General features: G+C 36.1%; 1 protein-coding gene across 13 annotated transcripts in view; it reads right to left on the minus strand.

Annotated features, from left to right (window-relative positions):
- Positions 1-18094, minus strand: part of KIAA0825 (KIAA0825 ortholog) — a 254967-nt gene that overhangs the window by 196488 nt on the left and 40385 nt on the right. For 12 of the 13 annotated variants that reach the window (XR_011806056.1, XM_038169775.2, XM_038169776.2 and 9 more), the window contains 2 exons: positions 9772-9940; positions 3958-4627 (listed from right to left, as the gene is read on the minus strand). Coding sequence is in view for 12 of the 13 variants with exons in the window: in XM_038169775.2 (XP_038025703.1) it covers positions 3958-4627; positions 9772-9940 (839 nt within the window). In the remaining variant the exon portion in view is untranslated. Of the gene's footprint in view, positions 1-3957; positions 4628-5920; positions 6019-9771; positions 9941-18094 lie in introns of those variants that run through there. The other variant, XM_072031690.1, reaches the window with a different exon arrangement.

Consider the following 18094-nt stretch of genomic DNA (forward strand, 5'->3'; position numbering starts at 1 on the left):
GTTAAGAATGCCTGAATTCTGCATGGTTAAAGATATTAAGAGGCACTGATTTACCTAGTAACAGGATGAAGTTAAAACATAACACGAGCTACCTCCACTACAGTTGGCAATCAAAGGTATAAGTTCCAAAACATTTGCCTCTTTTAACATATCAATTTGCAAGCTTACTTCTCAGAGCATTCTTATCCTCAGTCCTGATAAACAGACATGATTTTGTTACAGTAGTTAACAAATAACTCTTCTAATGGAACATGAAAGAAAAAGCATTAATTCCTTACTTCCTAAATAGATTGTTATACATGAAAAATTGTGAAGATTTATAACTCTGTTAAAGACTGTTATAGACTGTCTTTATATTACTGACAGAAGTAGGTCATCTATATAGTTTTCTGAGGTTCTTTTTTTTTTTCCTTCTTTTTTTTTTTTTTTTTCCTGTTATTTTCTTTTCTCTCCTATACAGGAGGATCAATTACAGTAGTTTTTAGGAAAAAAATAAAATAAAATTCCCCGGGAGGGGGACGGGACTAAGTAAACACAAGGTGTTTTTTTTCACCTGTGGGATAACAGTCCCCATTGAATACTCTGGATTAAATTATTCTGCTGTTTTGAAATGTGCTGGTTTGGTGGTTCCCAGAGGGCAGAGGCAACATGCATCAAAAAATAAGAAACACATTGGTAGAGCTTTCTTTCAGCTAGGAAAACAAAAACAAATATCCTTCCCCTTCTCCCCTTCCATTCAATGCTCCAGTATGTTTGGCTTTGCTATTTTTTTAGTTTTATTTTTTGATACTCAACAAACTGGGTATCACTGTCAAGCCAACATATTAGAAGTTGTCTTTTAACTTAAGTTATGTATAATCTCAGCCTTCCACTCTTGACTGTGTGAGGCCAGCAAAGGTGTCCTGGACCTAATCAGTATTTAATAAGAGTTGGAAGCAGGAAAAGCCATTTGACAGTAATAACTTGTCTACAGTTATAAACCTCACAAAACAGTTACTCTATAGATTTTTTTCCAAAATATTTCTTTCCATATAAACAGACTAGCGAACACTTTAATTCCAAGGGGAAAATGCCTTTTTCTGAGTTAGCATACTACAAATCTGGTACAGACAAACATTTGGAAGAGAGTCTCTTATTAGAAAAGCCTCTTCACATATGAGCTCACATTCAATTACCTACTTAATAACAACTGCTTCTGTAATTTTACAAGTATAATTTTTACTTCATTTGATTAATAATTACAACATAATAGACATGGCTTGAAAATTAAATGAGATTAAAAATAAAAATAAAAATCCTGTATAACTTTCTAACTCTGACCCCTTACTCTATCCTGTTGACTAAACTGTTGTCACTAGTTTGGCTGATTCTGCAGAAAACTAGTGAGAGGTTGCAGGTGAATCAATGCATTCCTCCATGCCAACCTCTTGAAGTACGATACTAGGAAATACTATATGGTCAACAGATGAAGAAATGAACATGATAGCCACTAAGAAGACATTTTGAATATTAACTGATATTAAGAAACAATACTTCTAAACACATTTTATAGCTGTACTGTGATTAACCCTGGTGAGCAACTGAGCCCCACAGAGCTGCTGTTCCCTCCCTCTGCACAGCAGGATGGGGGTGAGAATCAGAGGGTCCAAAGTGAGAAAACTGGTGGGTTGAGAAAAAGACAGCTTAATAGGTAAAGCGAAAGCTGTGCACACAAGTAAAGCAGAAGGAATTTGTTCCCTCCATCCTATTGACAGGCAGATGTTCAGCCATTTCCAGGCAAGCAAGACTCATCATGCCTAATGGGGACTTGGACAGACAAATGCCATGACTCTAGCCATCACAGAATCACAGAATTATTTCCCTCAGCTTTTCTTGCTGAGCACGATGTCATATGGTATGGACCATTGCTGGGGTCAGCTGTTCTGGCTGTGTCCTCCCAGCCTGCTGGCTGACAGGGCAGCATGAGAAACCGCAGAGTAGAGACATTCTTCCTAATATCTAAAATCTAAATCTAAAATCTAAATCTACCCTTTTTCAGTTTAAAGCCATTACTCCGTGTCCTATCACTATAATCCCTAATAAAGAACCCCAATCACTCTCCCATCACTGGTTACCTACCTGTCATTTTTTTTGGCAGTGAAACCCTCTCATGACTTATAACCCCACATATAGCTCAAAGATACTCTTCTACTCATTTATTGCATAACTCAGATTCACACTGACACTACTTCTTGTTCCCCACCAACACTCCATCCCATTAATTACACCAGCTTTATCTTGAACTTGTCATCTTTTCACATTATTTCTCTGATTACCTCTTCTTTTTCTTTCATGTGTTCCTCCATATTTCAGTTCCTGTTGATAAGTTATTTCCGCATTTCTTCCAGTGGAATTTCTAGTTGACTTAGATTAGCATGCAGATTGATTTTAAAACTCACAAGAGTATAATTTTCTTCTGAGCAGACCTGACAGATCATCACCTTCCTGTGTTGGGTCTCCACAGCAATGTTTTGGTAGCAGAGGTGCTGCAGGGGCGGCCTCTGTGAGCAGAGCCCAGCAGCTGCCCCATGGCAGAGAGGAGCCAGCTTCAGCTGCTCCACAAGGGACCTGCTGCTGGCCAGAGCTGGGCTGTGAGTGACGCTGGTTGGGCCTCAGAGAGCAGATTGAAGATGGGGAAAAAAACTGCTGTGCTACAGCAGCTGGGAGAGAGGGGTGTGAAGCAGCCCTGCAGCCCCCAGGTGAGTGCAGCAGGAGGGCAGGAGGTGCTGCAGGCAGGCAGCAGCAGTTCCCCTGCGGGCTGTGCAGGGAGAGGCCCCTGGTGGAGCAGGCTGTCCCCCTGCAGCCCATGGGTCCCCCATGGAGCAGATCTCCACGCTGCAGCCCCCCCATGGGTGGAGGAGCCCCCGGTGGAGCAGGTGGATGTGGCCTGGAGGAGGCTGCGGCCCATGGAGAGCCCCCGCAGGAGCAGGCCCCGGGCCGGAGCTGCAGCCCGTGGAGAGGAGCCCACGTGGAGCAGGGTGTCTGGGGGGAGCTGCCCCCACCCGTGGGGGACCCGTGCTGAAGCAGTTTGCTCCTGGGGGATGGATGGACCCCACGGGACAGAGCTGTGTGGGAGCAGGTCCTGAAGAGCTGCTGCCTGTGGGCAGCCCCTGCAGGTGTTTTAGTTTGCTTTTAGTTCTCACTGCTCTGGTCTGTCATTAGTAGGCAATAAATTACGTTAATTTACCTATATACAATTATGTTATGAAAGTTTCCATGCTGTGTCACTTTTTTTGCAAAGCTTTGATTCCCCCCTTTGCAGATTGGCTTGTCAATCGCCAATTGGAAAAAAGTAAAAAAGAAAAAAGGGTAGATGTTATACATTGATAACAGATTAATTTACTGAAGAAATGACCAGGTAGAATTAACTATAACTAACAGCATATTCACAAGAATAGAAACTCTAAATGTTTTTTTGTTTGTTTGTTTGTTGAGAACTAAGATCTGCATAGTAATCTTTTTGCATCACCTCTAGTGTATGAATTTGTCTACTTCATGGTCAGAAAACTTCTAGCAATCAAAATAAAATGTGTAGGGAAAAGACTGAGGAGCTTGAAGACCCTTTGTTTTTTTAAAATCTGGATTAAATAGTTCTTATTTCGTTGTATATTTCAGTAGTTGAAATAAGATGAATTAAAAAAAGAAAAAAGATTAAGACATGACAATGTTATACAGTGAAGCATAAAGGGATTTCTATATAAACATAAGAAATTTTCCATTACTTTAAAACCATTTTTTACCACAGTTCTGACATAGTCTATAACTCAATTGCAATAATGCATTTAAAACATAAACCTGTAATTAATAACCTTTGGCCTCTCTCTTCAGAGGAAATAACCAGGTGTATTGGAAAAAAAAAAAAGGTCATATAATTAAAATAATATCTAACTACAATGAACATAAAATAAGTCTACTAACCCACAGCATGAACTGTTCCTCTATGCTTCTTTGATATCTTGTTTGCCTTAACTATATGCAGAGCATTTTCTTTGAACTGCAGCTCGCAAAGTCTTTCAAGAAGAACTGTTATTTCTTCAGTGATGGTATCCAGATAAGTTTCATTAATAAACTTCAATGATGAAGAAGGATCAATAGTTCCACTTAGTACATAGAAATCTTCTTTTATCATTGTGCACAGTGTGGGTATTGAACTTTGGTAGCCATGAACAACTTTATCAAAATTTGTTTCACCACAGCTAGACAAAATACAGTTCTGTAGAAGATCACTAACCAGTTTATTCTGCATGTTTTGGTACCTCGTTAGGACTTCTGATTCAGGGTAAAGAAACAAAAGTTGCTGTATGCACTGAGTTTTAAACTGTATTTGTTGTTGCAAAGCATTACTATTTGTTTCTTCTTGACTTTGCAGTCTATTTACTAAAAATCGTCGAAGGTGCAATCTCACATCATCCCAGAGAGATTTCATGTCCATAGTTGAATCATCTTCAATGGCATGAATGGAAGATGTAAACTCAAAAGACGTCCCGCTTGGAGTACAGGGAAATGAGACACCACACTGACTAGAGAGATCCAGAAGGAAGTGAAGTATCATTTCTTCTTGATTTTGCTCATTTTTCAGCAAGCTTTGCTAACAAAAGTAAATCAGACAGTATTTTAGAAATGTTTTGTTAACTTTGGTTAATAAAATTAACAGCTTTGTGCTAGAGTACCAATTATTTCCAATGCTAATTATCTTACCAGCAAATGAGAAAATGAAACAAATTGCTCTATAAAAAACAGAAATAACAAAGGCTGTTTTCCAATGAATTTATGCTCCCATACATCTCTTTGTCTACCTACTCCAGTGAATTTACATTCTTCTTCCCATCTTTCTTACATCCTCAATCCATTTTGTCAATCAGTCCTATCCCACAATTCAAAGGAAAGCCTAGAAAAAACATAGCTCATTAGATAAGCCTTGGCAGATGATACTGTTTGTTCAGGTCCACACAAACATCTTGGAAAGAAAATTGTATGAAATTAACACTTACAAGGATAATAAGAGGTTTTGCTCATAAAACCAAGATGGGATTTATAAAATAAAACTCTGTTGCCCTCTGTGTTCTGGTTCAGCAGGCAACTGTGAGAAAGGCTATTCTATTCATTAAATAATCTGCCCAGAACTGCCTTGAACTATAAATAAAAACTTAAGAATTGAACAATGGGCTTAGATCAAATAGGGCAAAAGAGTAAGAAGCTGCGTATCCTGTCAAATCCAGGTGCAGACTGATACATTAACAGTATGGGAGCCTCAAAATACATCTCAGCTACATAGATCGAGGTAGAAGGAAGACAGTTAACAGAATACCCATGAAGCCACTTGGATACATGTGCAGACTTCACTGCATCTGAAAAGCCTCCCTATTGTTTCATGGACAGGATCTCTGATCTTAGAACTCCTTCAAATCCAAGATGCCAACCAGCAAATAAAAGGTTCTTGTCACACCTCAATGCCTTCTACTTGGCTCACAATGACATAAATGTAAACAGCACTCTGCAGCTTTCTTTGATATGTTTGAGGAATCACTTGGATAAAGAAGTGGCGTCCAATATATTAGTAGAAGGCAGGCCCAGAAGCCCCTTGGTCAGTGGATTCCTAAATCTATTTCCTGTCTTGGAGTAAAAATCTTGCCCGTTATAAACCCATTTCCCACACCCTCCACATTCTTCCTGCTGCAGGTTGGCTTTGCCTGCATCCCTAGGCTCATCAAAGTTGTATTGAACAGCCCACTCTCAGTCTTCCAGCTGCATGAGAGACAACTACAGATTTTGCCATCACAGTCACAAAAAAAATAAAAGAAAAAAAAAAAGAGAAATTGCTTGCACATTTGCAAGCCTGAAGTGAATCAGGATATGGAGACCCTCTTGCTTGCTCCCTCACCTCCCATCAGTTCTCTCCAAGATCTTCCAACATAGAAAGTGTTGTGGCAAACCGCGTAAGTATAGATCTTTCCTCTCATGTCCTTTATTTGTGTCTCTCCAACCTATAATGCAAGGCTTGTAAGGCAACTTTCAGAAACCTTCTACACTCAGAACTACTGATTTAGTTCTAACTAAACTATATACAGGAAATAATCAGTTTTATTTCTTTTCTCATTATGGAAGAGAGAGAAATAAGTCCTATTTGAGTATGGTAGTACTTCAATAATTTTGAAATTAAAAAAAAAAAAAAAGTTTGTTCTTTCTACTGTAGCAATATTTTATCCATAGATAATTTAAGAAATATAAAAAAGACAAAATTTTTGACAAATTTTTGACTTTTTCGCATGCTTTTCAGTCACAGCAGTTTTTTACTATCAGAACTTCTTGTATTTTTTCTTAACGACTAAAACTGTTGCACTATTATGGGAGAAAGCAACATTTTAACCTACCTGCCCTTTATTTTAGAGCATTCCATTATGAAAAATAAAAAACTTTTAACACAGTAGGTAATTCTGAACAAAAGACAGAGAGCACAATAACCTTCCATATAGGAAAGTCTTAAAAATTGACTAACTAGTTATTTTTCTTCCACTTCACATCTTTATTTCATGGAGCTCCCTATGTAATTTTGTACTTACGAGTAGGAAACATATGTTGTAGACAGAACAATAAAGGAAATTATCTTCCTATAAAAACCTGCATGTAATAGAAAATGTAATAGAAAAATGTGGAACCAATTAATATCTTAAATAGTGGAAATTAATATGCATATATGTAAGGCTGATTTGATTTCATCTTATTGTCTACTAAAGCATTCTATGAGGTGTTGTGGATGCAAAGACAATGTGTTGAGCTGGTAAACCGAGACTCTAGTCACTAACTGCTGCTAGCATAGTTAGAGTAGCTGGAAAGTCAAGTGCCCACAGATAGACTTATGAATTTAAAGGTTTGTTTTGTTTTGTTTTGTTTTAATGAAGTATGATCAATGATTATATTCTGAAATAAACAGAACAGGAAAAGGTGTCAAACCAGTGATTGTAACTCATGCCTTTACATGATGAATCCAAAATGTCTTCCAAGCAAATCCCTATGCTGTTTTTTAAGGTTAAACAAAAACATTTTTATTCATGAAAGCCAGTAAGAATTTTAATAGTTTCAACTGCTTTGCAACTTAGACTAAAACATAAAAAAAAGGGAATTTGCAGATGCCATCTTAGACTTAGTATTCCTCAGAAAAAGTCCCTGAAGTGAACAGTGAAGGTCTGAAAACACAGTATAATCAAATGTCTTTGAACGCTGCCTGTATTGACACAGGCTTTTCTATCTGAAAGTTTATCTTTAAGAAATACTTCAAAAGATGATGACAAAACTATTCAAGAGAAAGAGATCCAAATTAGTGTCTAAAGGTTTTAGAGAAGTGTGAAAAGTTCTCTTATGAGTACAGAAAGTCAGTGATAAAAGTACACAAAAAAAAGACTTGCATTCTATCAACTAGACTACTATCTGGTATAGACTACATCCAGTATTGTTAACGTTTTCTTGAAAGAGATTTGCCATTAGTTTAGGTGGTAGGCAATTTAATGAAGATGTGTCTGTATACAGATTCAGCTATGAAGTATTTAAAACTACAGACTAGTACACAGAATGATGAGATTTCACGTAACTGAAGTCTTTTAGGGTTCATGAAGAACCTCTCAGTATTTCCATGAGAGTTTATAAATGCTTGAGAATACCACATTGCATTATTTATTTATTTATTTATTTTAAATTTGTTCCAGAAGCTTAAGAGATAAGTGGAATACCTAACAAAATAAACACACATAATGAGGTATAGTAACAAATAGGGATACTGTCCTGAGGTGGAAAGAAGGTTAATTTTATTGAAGATATATTGTATGATATTTAACTTGTCATTTGTAAGCTTTTAATTAAGTCAACTGAGTAATTAATTCAATGGATGGAAATACACAGTTAAGAAAGGTCAGGCTGTAGTAATCTCATTAATGCTGAATACAACTGAAAACAGTTTAATGCACATGTGTTTATGGAGCTAAGGATGAGTATAACTTCCTACAGATGGACAGATGGTGCTAGTGCAGATGCACATTTCATCTGTAGTCTCATCAAGGCAATAGGCTGGCTTATCTGAGAAGCCACGAGCCTGAAAACAGTTTTGTCCCAGTTCCCAAGCTCCACAGATGTTCGTTCTCCCGATAAGCTGTGCAGCGTTAAGGTTTTGAGGCTTCTCACCCCTCTAAACTGTCTGTTTAGCAGCCTCCCAAAGAGCTGCTCCCAAGGTTTAACAGCCCACAGCCAGACTGTCATGAAGTCTGTAGACTCTTGGGAAGCTGAGAGCTAGAAAGCACGTTTTGCATACGATACATCCAAAGTGTTCCAGAGATGGGGATATTTTGGAGTTTGCCAAACAAATGCCGCCACCTGGTGTTCAGGTATATGGCTTAAAGTGACCCGGGAGAAGGATGAGCACAGGCAACGCACACGGGTAACTAAGACATCATTACCATGCCCTCTTCTGAGGCTGTTAAGGAAGGATATAACTGGACTAAGAGAAGTATCAAACAACTCGTAATTCCGTATTTTCTGGGATTCTCCCATTTTGTCTAGATCAAGTCTGACAAGGATCAGTCTGACATCCTTGAGCAGCATGATTATTAACAGCAACACGCATACTGATCACCCATGTAAGAAAGGGATTAAATCACTTCCTCAGCACATGAACATTAAAGACCTGGTATTCCAAGAAACGACTTCATAATTTGACATATCTTCAATTAAGCAGGGCTATCAGTCATGTAATTCAGTGGATTCAAGTGTGACTGAAAGATCAACAACCAGATTTATGAATCAAAAACAAAAACAAAACCAACCGGAAAAACAAAACAAAACAAAACAAAACAAAACAAAACCTTGAGCTTTGGCCAGAAGTTCCATATGAGAAAAATCTCCAAAATCTCCACTTCTTGTAACCAGGTTTCTTCTGCCAATATGAGATATCTTATCCTAAAGATGTTCACATCCAATGACAAAATCATGACTAAGAAGTAACCCAGAATAATTCACTGGACAAAGTCTATATTTATTTGTGTTGATACTCGTATATATGTATGTCATATAAACAAGCATTTATGTAGTTTCTATACAAAGTTGAAGGCTGCCATTTATTGAGGTATTATTCTTCATTTATTTAGACAATTCAATTTTCCAGAATTCCACTCCCACGTATTTATTCACACTGACTCTTCAGGAAAACTTGGGGTAAAAATCACATCTTTTTTCACCAAAGTGAAACATGACTTCTGGTTAGGTCCAGTTACACAACTTGCAAGAAAAATGGATGTAGCTCCCACATGCTGATTTAGGAAAAAATAGATATGAAGTTAATGCCTAAACAACACATAAAGCACAACAATCTGTATTAGATGGGTTATATTCATACTGATACAAGTGAAGAGACAGAATTAAAATTAACAGACTGTGTGTAGACAGTAACTTCATATGTTTTCACCTTCAGATGTTTATAAAACAGTATTGGTGATGCTGAACATGTGGAAGTATCAGCAAATTTTTTTAGATCCAAGTTTGTCTAGTTAGGACATGATCAAAAGGAAGCATAAAGCCCTGATGCAGACATAAAATCAGGACTAAGCTTTATGTTAAGTTTTCTGGACTATATAGTGAAGACTGAAATAAAGCTAACAGGAAAGAAAACAAACAAACAAACAAACAAACCATAAGCATCATATAATAAACTTTCCCAAACATTAAACTTCATAGTAAACAATTTTTTACCAGGGTCCTGAGGAACTCCATCAGTTCTCCGTGTGGTGTAGATGAAGGTTTGAGAGAAATAAAATTGCAGTTGTTTAGCCACTGAAGGCAGTCATTTGTGCTTTGCAGTATTTCATCAGTACATATTTCATTTACTTCTGATTGCAGGTCTTTAAGACACTGTTCCATGCTATAAAGAAAAAAAAATAAAAACTTAAAAAAAAATAAATTAAATTACTCTCACTATATAAGGCCTGAGTTTCCAGCATTAATATTATAATGTACTTGAAAAAGTTCTCACACAGTCTTGTACTTTCCAGTAAAGCAGTTGGTGAATAAGATATTTCTCACCTTAAGAGCTGGTATTTAATTAGCTAAGGAATATAAGCTGAATTAGCTACCATATACAAAGGTGAATGTATCATTCTGTTCCTTTAGCAATCAGCAGTTGCTTTATAATACATAAAATATTAACAACTTCTTAAAGACCGATTGACACACCACAGAAAAAGCTGAAAAGATTTTTAGTCACTTTTGCTGAGAAAGCAGATCTTTTATTTCCTGTTTTTTGTTATTAGAATATCTGAAAGAAAGTTTGTTTTCAAGGAGCTGATCCACTATTTAACAGCCCTATTTGTGAAATCATGTGTAGTTGATATGGTAATTACTGTGATTCCAGTTGCAAAAATCACAAGAACAGCTGATTATCCAAACAGGTTTCATTTCTGTTGGTGTTTCTATTTGGCATCTATGTGAAAAGAACAGAAAATAAAAATCCAGAAACAGTCTACCTCCACATAATTTCCTACAAAAACACCTTTTCACTATTTCAGAACTACTTATCTTAAAAGTGATGTTTTATCTGATTTCCATTAATCAGATGCTTTATCTGATTTCCATTAATAAAATAGTATTGACTATTTATTAAACCTAGGCAGACCTAGGTTTAATAGTAACAAACTCAACACTAAGACCAAATTTTGGTATATGGCCATGCAAAGCAATTCTCACTATTACTTTATTTTTATTCTGGAGTGTATTTGTTAAATTGTTTATGTTCTTACATAATGGATGTAAGGTTTGATGCAAGTTAAAGTTTAGTTCATTCTGTTAGTGGAGTTAAAGATCTAGATGACACCCAGCTAGCTCTTTACAGATACTTCAGTGGCTGATACTTTTGATCATGTTAGTTTCTGTTTTCATGACATCAGCCAAACAACAAGAAAGCCTATTGTACTGCCTCTTTGTTTTATATAGATGAAGAATGTTTGTTTTTCTTTACCTGCTCTCTAACATTTACAAACTAATATGTTTGGCAAAGTAGACAAGAAGACTAGAAAAGAGAAGAGGAGAAAATGAGGGTAGAAGGAGAGGAAAGAAAAGAAACTGAATATCAAAGTGTGTAACAAGGTAAAGTGTATTACAAGTAGTGACAAAAATACCAGCTTTTCCAAAACACATGCAATGAAACACTTTAAATTAGTAACCTCGAGTACAGTATGGATATTTTTTTCTGCATTACTCCTCTGTACAGAAAGATTAATTTAACAAATGTTTATAAAACATGTAATCTGCTTTAAATATGAAGAAATAACAAATCTCAAACACTACTAACCTATACAAATTTGTAGCAAGTGGTGAAACTGATGATGAAAAGCCATTTTGCTTATTGCCCACTGACTACATTTTGTCAATTGATGGTGCCTATAGTACCGTGGAAGAAGAATTTATTTGTTTTTGTTTGTTTGTTTCTACTGGATTTTCTCCTTTACTGAGTGATTTGCATTTTATTTCTTTTACAGATATTATGCAATGTACCCTAAACTCCTTCTAGTTGTCTCATTCTGATCAATAATGATAAAATAAATCACTATCATCCATACCATCCAGCCTGTTAATTTGAATTTACATTTTAGAAAATCAAAGGAAAACAAAAAGCAAATGATCACACCAAATTATGTGCTGGGTTTTCCTTTTACTTTTAAGTAGCCTGCAACAAATATAATGTATTTTGTTTCAGAATGCCATGAAGACATCAGTGATGATAAATATCATTTTGTGCCTTGTTTCTTTCAAATAGTCATAGAAAATAACAAGCTGCAAAAGTAAAATGTATCAATGGTAAAAAGAATGTAAGGACTACTCTGTACTGTAACTTAAGTGCAGAGTGCCTATGTCATTTTGAGAGGGGAAAAAAAAATAAATTAAATGTTTCCAAAACAAGGATTACTATAAAATTTACCTAAGTAAGTTACTTATTTTAAGTTTACTTACTTTAAAACTTAAAAATATGTGGGTCATTTTGAACAGCTTCTTATTTCCCTATATTTAATTGTATTTAATGACAATTACGGATAGATTAGTGTCATGCTTAAAAGGCATGATAAACCAGTCAAAGTGTATTTTACTTACATGAAGACACTGCATTTTACAGCTGCATTATCTTAAGGAACCAAATGCAGTAAGTTGAACGAATGGAAAAATATATTAAAACCTCTAAAATATTATGAATACATGGGTGGTCTACACACCACTCTCCATAAAATTGAAGTGGAAGTCTTTTCAAGACTTTTCTGAGCATCAGTGAGCTCAGAATGATGTGCACTGAAATGAGCATCGGCTCATTGTCACAGGACCTTATCAGGAGCACAAAGGACTTCCACTGATAAAACAATCTTTCTCTGCCTGTGGCACTGTCAGGTTCCTGGTGGGACAGCCCAGCCATGAATGCTGATTCTAAATTTGATGAAAGATTGGTATGTATCTTTTTAACTTGAGAAACCTGTTCTTTGGAGTATGAAACAATATGCCATGACTCCAGGAACACAAGCTACAGCTTTTATTGTGGTATGCTGATGTGCCTCATTCAGCCATACCCAACAGATAACAGCACTGGGCATTGTAATAGGGACCACTGCTCTTAGCCTCTGCCAGTCTGCTTCAATTAGGAACCAGCTTTCACACTCATCTTCGACATCTGAATTGGTGTGCAAGTCAATAAAACACAAACCACGGACAAGCCACAGCCTTCACAGGAACAGATATTCCAGTTATTTGTCCCAACACTGGTAAGGGGATTAGGAGGATACATTTCAGTGGACCTCCCTGTAGGTACCAACCATGATAATTCTATTAATTTTGTTTAATCCTTTTATCTCAGTAAGGTAGAAGTGTTATTTGTACTAAAACTGTTTTCCATTAAATAAAATATTTTCATCCTGTTTACTTACAACATACTGTTATGAATGAAGATACAACTCCATCTGAATTTAGTAATATTTATAAAAGGCAAGTAAACAGCGCTGGGTGCGTGGAGAGTCCATGCTCTACCAACATGCACACCCAACTGTCGAACTTCCTAAATATATATAGAGCATTGCTTTTATGTATTCGTAAGAAACCCGAGTATGCCTATACGTATGTATAACCTATCCCCACTTCGTATCATAATTCTCTTGGTGGTGGTCATTGGGGGTTGTGGGGATGAAGGCTCAGGGTTCCCCCCATCACTGCTAGCAACCTTTTGTTCCTGGATCCCGCCCAGACTGTAGGGGCGGCTTTGACTGCCTCCCTCTTCTTCTGCACATGCTCTGCCCTCCACAAGGTTCCCGAAAGCAACAAACCATGATTGACACCAACCCACAGGAGGCTGTCTTTGCCTGTGTTTCGTTAACCCTTGAAACCACACTAATAATATGATTATCAACAAATTTTAATGGTTCCAACCAGCAAACGCGCAGGCTCCATGCCTTGACGACTGGAGAACAACCAACCCAAGACTGCATGGCGTCTCCTGAATCGCCCTTTTGTGTTCCCTCTAAACTCTTTACATTCCTGATGGCCTCATCATTAAGAGTCTGATGTTATCACCAACCATGGGGCTTGTCGACCCCCATGGCCACACTCCCACATCTCCCCCTTCTTTATTAACATCAACCATCTTCTTGACATGAGTTATTACTCCATATATCAGAATACTGTAGTTAAACACGATATCAAAAATGTTGCTATTTCTCACTTTTATGAGTTTTGTCAACATATACTATTATTTAGGATTACTCCTTTATATTAATTAAATCATTAAATAAAATATTAAGGTTTTGTTTACCTCTGGAAAAAAAACAAACAAACAAACAAAAAACAACTCGTTTTGTGCATCGTCTGAGTTTAGAAAGCAGCTATTTTAAATAAAATACTTCCTCCAAATTATAATTATCCTTACAGTATATAAAACTTTATAATTTTGTATTTGGGTAGAAAAGTCTGTTTTCCAAGTTTGCTGAAGTTTCAAAAGCTCTAAACAAAAGATATGATCTTGATGTCAAAAATATGTATGTAATGAATTGTATTCTTACAATCACAAACAAGTACAATCACAAATGGCTATTTAAAATCCTGTATTCATTTTTTTCCCAAGTAATCCTTTTTCAGTAAAGGTTAAATGAAATTATATTTTAGTAAGTTCACTGCACTAAACAAGCTCAGTTTTTTGAACAAACTCAGGCATCAATCCAGATGATATCAATGGAAACTCTGTATGCAACAACAGGACCATAAGTTGTCTTAAAAACATGTGTGGTCAGTGGAAAAAATACAGCCATGTCTATGTGCAACCCCATCTGAATCAGGTAGACAAGATCTGGAGGACAACATGGAAATCAGACGTATCTCTGTACATAATTTTTTTTTTCCCCTGATTACCACTGTTAACTGGGTCTTTGTTCCATATGTGTTTTTTTGTTTTGTTTTGTTTTGTTTTGTTTTTTAATTATTATTATAATCATTATTATTTGTTTTTTTGTTTTGTTTTGTTTAGAATAATCTCTGAAGCATTCCTTACCGATAAGGAAAGGAATCCAATTCATGTTTCAAGTGAACAGGTACCAAAGCTAAGACGTTGCTGGAACTAACCAGAAAGTACTTAATTCTTCCATTGGAATTCAGCCTATTGGTACTACATTAGAATAGCTGTGTATGGTCAGTAAGAATTTCTGCATATGTGTGGCAGTGGTCACTAAGAGATGTCAAAGAAAAATTAAAACAAAGCAAACCAGAAAAAAAAAAAAAAAGTTAATATTTCTCAGAATATTTTCATCATCCTCAGCAGTTTGTGACACAAGGATTTAAATCAGATAGTGTCTTAGCATTTAACAGGCCTCAATTTGTTTTTCTTCCATGAATGCTTCCACCTGTGTTTCATCCTGTGGAACTGTTCATACACAAAAAGAAAAATAAAATAAAATTAAAACAAACAAACAAAAACACAAACAAAAACAAACAAACAAACCCCACAAAACAGCCACAAAACTACTAAATACAGAGTGCAGTATAAAAGTAAATGAAAAAAACTTAACCTAACTCTGTAGCAAAGCAGTCTGAAAGTTATGGATTTTTATGAAATTGACTGATTTTTCAAGAAAGTTCTTGAAAAGTTTTTTGTTCTTGAAGGTTTTTTCAGTTCCACTTGAGAAACATCTTGAGCCTCCATGAGCACATCAATGTTTGCGGCTAGAATTACCAATATGCTAGTATGCCCGTGAAAATGTGATCACACTGAAATAGATTCTCCTTCTTACAACTGAGGGTGGTTTTTTGTTTTGTTTTGTTAGTTTTGCTGTTTTAATTTTTACAAATAAAACTAGATTGTCTTACGCTACCTGTGTCCACAGTAAGAGTGCTTTTCTGGAGTACCATTTGTAAGTATTCACACTGTACAGAGACAATCTTGACTTGAGAACTCCTATGTCCTCCTATTTATTAATAACTGTTTTTAGGAATAACCTAACCATGTGGAGAGACCGCTTTTGATATGACTGCATCAGCAGACAAACCAAGGGACTGTTCAGTTACAAACCAAGTACTATAATGGAACTGGTAGTGTATGCATTGCCACACTGATAAAACATTTTGAGAAACATAGCATCAAAATGAGGTTTGCTGTCTCCATGAATCATTCTCCATTGCCTAAAATGACTACAGCTAAGCTGAAGGATGATCTTCTAACTCCTTTCAATTCCTAAAGAGCACTGTTTCAATTTATTTCATGTAGAATATGGAACAGCCATAAAATGACAATGAGATTGCTTAAATTTAAACTGCTAAGCTATAACTGAAATAATCTTTAAACCTCATGTTACTTAAGCTTAAGAGCCTCATATGCATCCAGATCTGCTGTTACAATGCTAGAATGTTTACATGTCTTTTATTAAGAACAGATAGGTTGTTTTAACATTAATGAAATAATTGTTTCTACTGTCTTCTGAAGGCAGAAACGCTAACTGTATACTAGTTTAAGATAATCATTTATATTCCTGGGAAAGTTTGACTGCTAGCTTACAGGTCATTTCATGTAGTGTGAATCATACCATTTGGAAATCTGTGTCAGAGGACCTGCCATATACTTTGAGAGTAAGAGATCTTTGAAAGAAACTTTTAGCAGTGTAATTCCCACATGCATTTTACTCACACCTTTTCTAGAGAGAAAGCTACCAAGAAAGTAAGAAGCAGCTATCTCGAACTCAGGGATCACACGCAGAGACAACACAAGCTGAAAAGGAATAAAATTACATCCTTGTCGTAGTTCAATTACTCCTTCCTACAAATTACAATAGGGCAGTGGTTAGACAGAAACTTTTCACAAGGATTTTACTAACATTGTTCCAGTATTTTAATAAGAGCTAAATTCTCTGTTTAATACTATATAAATGTAGAGCAAGCAGATTACATATACAAGTATCATGGTTTTCTTTCTTTCTTTCTTTTTTTTTTTTTTCATAAATATTCAATCCAAGTGTCCATTACCAATGTTTTTCCTGTCATGTTGGCTGTAGTTAAAATTCTTGTGAATATTCAACCGCTACTTGGGATTTTGGATGGAGATTCCAAGACTTTGCCAATTCTTTTTAGTGAGTGAGTGTAGCTCCTACCTGAAAATTCCAGAAAGGAACAAGCCACAATTTTCTTCAAAATAAAATAAAGAATAAAAATAGAGGGAAAGATAACTCTTGCAGCACATCTCAATGAAAAATACACGAGCCCTTGCATACTGCAATTGTGAAACAGAAAAATGTAATGAGACAGCAGTGCTTGTCTGAAACTCCTGCTTCTTTGCTGTGAAGTGTTAATGGTGGGAAGTATTTCTATGCACATCAGCAAAGTCGTAAACAACATCCAAGAGAACTGGAAAGTGTCATACTAGCACCCTGGTTAAGGAACTTTCAAAATAATCCTGAAGTCTGCAGGTTAAGCATCCTGTCCTGATTATAACAACTTACTCAAGCCCTGATTATAATTTATATGAACAGTTATGGGACAAAATGCAATGCTGTAAGTACTTATTAGTCTTGACCTCACTGGAGGCCTTGAAAAAAGACCTTCAACAAAATCCCAGATGACTGATTTACTGTTAATTAGACAGAGGGTCAGCTTGAAGTTTATCAGACTGAAGTCAAATCAAGCCTCTGCAAAAAGCCCTAGAAAGACATGGTCTCCAGTCTATCACAGAAATATAATTATTAGTAAATAATTTTGCTGAAGCCTGAATAATTCTTCTGTTGAGGAAGACCTAGAATACTTTACGATGCCCTACAGCCTCATAGCATCTGTTGGCACTTTATTGCCACTAAAAAGCAGACAACCACCCACTGAAGTGACAACAGTTCACATGCATGTGTATGCACACACACACAAATCATGAACTGCTAAAGAGCCTACAAAATTTGCAATCACATTTAAGCTATGCAAACTTGCCTTGCTTTCAAACTCTATGCCTTATTTTCTTAGTAGTAGTAAGTATCAGTCAAAAGTTTAGTTCTGTGAATTACTCATAAATTAACTGTTATGAACTCTTAGGCGTCTATACTAGAAGACAAAAAATCTAGCAACTCAGTTTTGAGAAGCAAAGAAAGTCAAAGCAAATGTGAGGGGAAATACTGGAGACAAATGGCAGTTTGATTATGAATTATGAATACATCTCCATGTTTTAGAATAACCTGACACTACCACTGCACTTAAAACTGGGCAGCAATGACAATGACTTTGAGAGTTCATATTCACCTCCCTCTGTAAACTACTGTAAAAATAAAGTTTTCATTCAAGTGTAATAAGAGCTCTGCTATATAACAGTGAATGAATGAACCACTTATTGCCTTAAAACTTAGAAATAAAACAATTTCCCACAGATGCTTTTTTTTTTGTTTTTTGTTTTTTCCCTTTGTTATAGTGTCAAATAGAATTGGTACAATTCAAAAATACAGAAAGTAATTCAAGAGCTGGAAAGCATATCTGATTTGTTGTGTCACACAATTTTATAAAAGCTATTCAGTTGGAAGGCAATAAATGAGCA

This window comes from Anas platyrhynchos, chromosome Z (assembly GCF_047663525.1).
Source record: "Anas platyrhynchos isolate ZD024472 breed Pekin duck chromosome Z, IASCAAS_PekinDuck_T2T, whole genome shotgun sequence".
NCBI lineage: Eukaryota > Metazoa > Chordata > Aves > Anseriformes > Anatidae > Anas > Anas platyrhynchos.